The 4,148-nt window shown below is 31.9% G+C and overlaps 1 protein-coding gene across 2 annotated transcripts; it reads left to right on the forward strand.

The window, feature by feature from the left end:
* Positions 1 to 551: 551 nt before the first annotated feature.
* On the forward strand, positions 552 to 2,467 carry LOC138188726 (guanine nucleotide-binding protein subunit beta-like protein 1). Of its 2 annotated transcripts, XM_069130763.1 has the most exons (5): positions 552 to 1,018; positions 1,185 to 1,360; positions 1,478 to 1,796; positions 1,929 to 2,260; positions 2,405 to 2,467. In XM_069130763.1, exons 1-4 carry the CDS (start codon positions 875 to 877, stop codon positions 2,229 to 2,231), a joined length of 942 nt encoding a protein of 313 aa, XP_068986864.1. In that variant the 5' UTR covers positions 552 to 874; the 3' UTR covers positions 2,232 to 2,260; positions 2,405 to 2,467. The 2 variants fall into 2 exon arrangements, with proteins under 2 accessions (XP_068986864.1, XP_068986863.1); XM_069130762.1 differs by lacking the exon at positions 2,405 to 2,467 and having other exon boundaries at positions 1,929 to 2,372.
* Positions 2,468 to 4,148: the final 1,681 nt, after the last annotated feature.

Here is a 4,148-nt window from a genome sequence, read left to right on the forward strand (position 1 = left end):
TTTTTCATGCCTGTTAACATTATTACATTATTCAGCACATATATATGGTATATGTATTTATGTATGTATATATATACATATCTGAATATGTGGGAATAGAACTAAAATGAAAGGAAGACATTAAAATGAATAAAAATGTCCTCTTTCTATATTAATAACAAGTATAGCTACTTATTCACGCATCAATCCATTGATCTATTATCGTTTGAAATACAAGACCTTCTTTCCTTTTTTTAAAAAAATATAATAAACAATTTCTCTTTCTTAAGCAATGGAGTTTAATTATTGCGCGATTATGTTATTCTCATATTTGTCTATTTCATATAGAAAAGTATGAACTTCTTCGTCGAGCCCTACAATGAAATAGGCTTTTGTAGCGTAGAACCACAGCGAATATACCTTGTTTGCGGTAGAATTAAATAGGTTATTGTATATGCTAGCGTAGAATTAAACAAGGCAGATTCCTAGCTTTATAAGTTCTTGTATATGCTAACGTGGAAGGCCTTCAACATTTAGCCGCATGGTGCAGCACTAGTCCGGGAACAACTAAAGCGTGAGCACTCTCATTTCCTCTCTGTCTCTACTATTGTTAATGTAGAAACACGTATATAATTAAAAACTTGGTGATTAATATACTCCTCTTCATTACCAGAAATTGTGAATTTTGATGTGGTTATTTCAATATATAAACTAAGTTTATTGCTATAAACATTTAACTTAAAAAATATCCTTTTGTAAAAATTACTGTAATGTGATAAATTTATGTATTTATGTTATTCGCTTGTGTATTTATACATGTTCCTACATAAAACTTGTAATTAAAATCTTTATTTATACTGTATCACAAACATTAAAGTACATAAAACTTATTTCAATGGCGATACCTGCACCGGATCCAAAATATGTTTTCCGGGGTGATATGGATTGTGTAAATTGTATTCTTTTTCAAATGGCGCCTAATGTGGAAAATCTCTATGCAGGCACTGCTCAAGGCAATGTTCATATCTGGGATTTAAATGTAAATAAAATACTTTGATACTTTTCTCACACTTCATCAAATGACTTTTCAAATTTGCTATAGCTTGAAACAAGACAGATATAGATACCATGACATAAATGTATTGGTAACTATATAGGATAAAGTTTCTCTGATATTTTTGTAATGCAGCTTCTTCGTGTTAAAGACAAACAGAGAACTGTACCAAATTAAATCAGAGGAAGATTCTTGCTTAAATTTGCAAAACTTAAGAAATGATACCTTGCTTGTACAACACAAATGTGGTTTAATGAAAATATATAAGAAAAGAGAAACTCAGTGGACTGCATATAAATCCATTAATATACATTGTCATTATTGCAGGTATATATGTATACATAAAATATTAAATGTAATATTTTATGGAAAATTAGTTACATTTACTTGATATATATTCTACTTATTGTATAAAATGAATTATTCATAAAATATCTGTAACAGGTTTAAAATATTTTCTGAAAATGAAATATTCGTACCGGTTAAAGAATCCACTGTTGGAATATTGTCTTTAAATACTTTTAGTGTAGAATTGAAATTGAATTCTTGCAATTTCAAGAACTTGGGAGAAGTAATGGCTATCAAACCATTAAAAAATGAAAAATTAGTTTTAGTTGCTTATGAAGCAGGAGAGTTAATCTTATGGGATGTTCGACAAAGTAAAGTATTAAATTCTTTAACAGTAGAGACATGTCCAATGGCTTTAGACTTTGATACTACTTTATCAAAGGGTGCTATTGCTGGTCCTACTAATAATATACAGGTACAAATTAAGAAATAAGCATAAAATATATAAGTAATTGAATTGGAAATATATTTATTTTCATTGAACACTTTCATAAATAGAAGGCTAAGATTGGTTTTTCTTATATTAATATAAATTTTACATTTTTAGATATTTAGTTTATCAGTTGATCATTTACTGCATAATAAGAACAAAATAACAATGACAAATCCTGGCACTTCTATAATTACAATTAGACCTGATGCTAAAGTTATGGCAGTAGGAGGATGGGACAGTCGAATTAGACTATATTCTTGGAAAACTTTGAAACCATTAGCTGTTTTAAATCAACATAAGGATACTGTACATGATATTAGTTATTCTATAGAAAGAATAAAAGCATATGATAATAAATTTATAATGGCTACAGCTGCAAAAGATGGATACATAGCATTATGGGACATTTACAATTGAATCTCATCACAAAATGAAAAACTATTATTGTAAGTTAAACAAAAACATTTTTAAGTAATAAAAAGATCTAGTTTAATATATATAAAATTACTACTATTATTTGCTCATTGTAATGAGACTTACAGCCCAGTACAATCTCCATTGCAGATGTATATTTAATAATAACATTTTAGGTCATCTCAAAAATTTATTTGGTTTCTTTATTGTGAAGCCGAAGAAAGAGAGAGATAGAGAACCCTCTGGTGGAGGCAGGAGATAGACAAGAAAGGATGACAGCGAACCAAATCATGGAAGAAAGAGGGAAAAGAGAAACAGAGGAGAGGGAGGAAAGGATAAGGGAATCCAAGTACAACAGGCATTACAGGAATATAGCAAAAGAAGGGCTACCAAAGTATCTGGAAGGAAAGATGAAATGGCAGGACAGAAGTATGGTAGTGAGATTTAGATGTGGCAGCGAAACCAGGGCGAGGGAACACTGGAAAGAGGAGGAAGAAAGAAGATGCAGACTATGCAAGAAAGGAGAGGAAGACCTAAGGCATGTAATAAAGGAATACGAAGTAACAGGAGGAGCGAGGATCATAGAAGAGATACTAGAGGAGACTGGAGAAGGATTGGCGGAACTAAAGGTGATAATAGGGAAGAGAAGAGCAGAAGAAGATAATAGGGAAGAGAATGCATGTGTTGTAATTATAAAAAGGAAGTTGTCCAAAGCCGAAAGGCACGGACTAAAATAAAAAATAAAAAAAAATAGAGAACCCTCCGAACCGCTCGGTATTGAACGGACTTAGAAAAAGTCAGACGGTCTTGAGCCGATACCTATGACATACAAATTGGAGTAACCCTACCCTTCGGCTCTTTTCGTCTCGATCGAGATCGTTCAACTTTATCTAAGTCTGTCTGAGGTCGTAATATTGTATACTCATACACACTCAGTAAATACAAAATTTCCTTAAACGATTTGGTTTGCTAGCTATCGCGGCTATTCCATAGAACTGATTGCGCGAAACAATTCCCGGTGTTACCTATGACTCGTACCAACGATGACACAATTATTAACAAGTAGCCGAAATAAGAAAAACACACAGCTTTTATATTTTTTACTTCTTTGTTATGAGATAGTTTCAGTTGGATTGTCGAAAATCTTATGAACAAAATGATACCTATAATGACTATATTCAAATTAATTTCTATTTTCCAATCGGTGGTATTTCAGACGCCAAATTAATTTTTTGTCAGTAGGTTTAGTTAAATGAGATAACATTAGATTAATAAACTGATATTTGGTACAATTCTCATATTTCCTTGAAGTCTTTTCAGAAACTAGTTCTAATCAAGTAACAATCAATGAGGAATGATGTGTAATTGTTTCCTTCGCTCATTTATCTGGTACATAGCGTATTTGCGGCCACGCTATGATCTTTTCACGCACTTTCGTAATAGGGGTACAAAGGTTCAGATTACGTTTAACACTATCGTATGAATTACCTAAATTGTAAATTTTGTAAAACTTAATTTTAATTTAGCTTCTTTATTAGATTTATTATTTCAACCTTCGAGCCGAGTCTTTTTTTTTGTAATATATTTTTCTGCTATAAATTCCGCCCTGCTTTCCATATCCATTATGTCAGCCTCTGTGTTCATTATATTTGATGGAGTTATGACTCTATAACCTATGGCTGCTCTTAGATCTGCATGGTGCAGTTTGTCTGTACTCTATTTCTATCAGTGGGCTTGTAGAAGAATTGGATATATAGATTTCCATTGTGCCCCTGTTTCTCTATCCATTACTTTATTCCTTTTTGTCCCGTCTACTAATCTCTTAGATCTTGCATCTCGCTGCTCTTAGATCTGCATGGTGCAGTTTGTCTGTACTCTATTTCTATCAGTGGGCTTGTAGAAGAATTGGATATATAGATT

The sequence above is a fragment of the Bombus flavifrons genome, chromosome 17 (assembly GCF_040668555.2).
Source record: "Bombus flavifrons isolate JBK064 chromosome 17, iyBomFlav1_principal, whole genome shotgun sequence".
Classification (NCBI taxonomy): Eukaryota; Metazoa; Arthropoda; class Insecta; order Hymenoptera; family Apidae; genus Bombus; species Bombus flavifrons.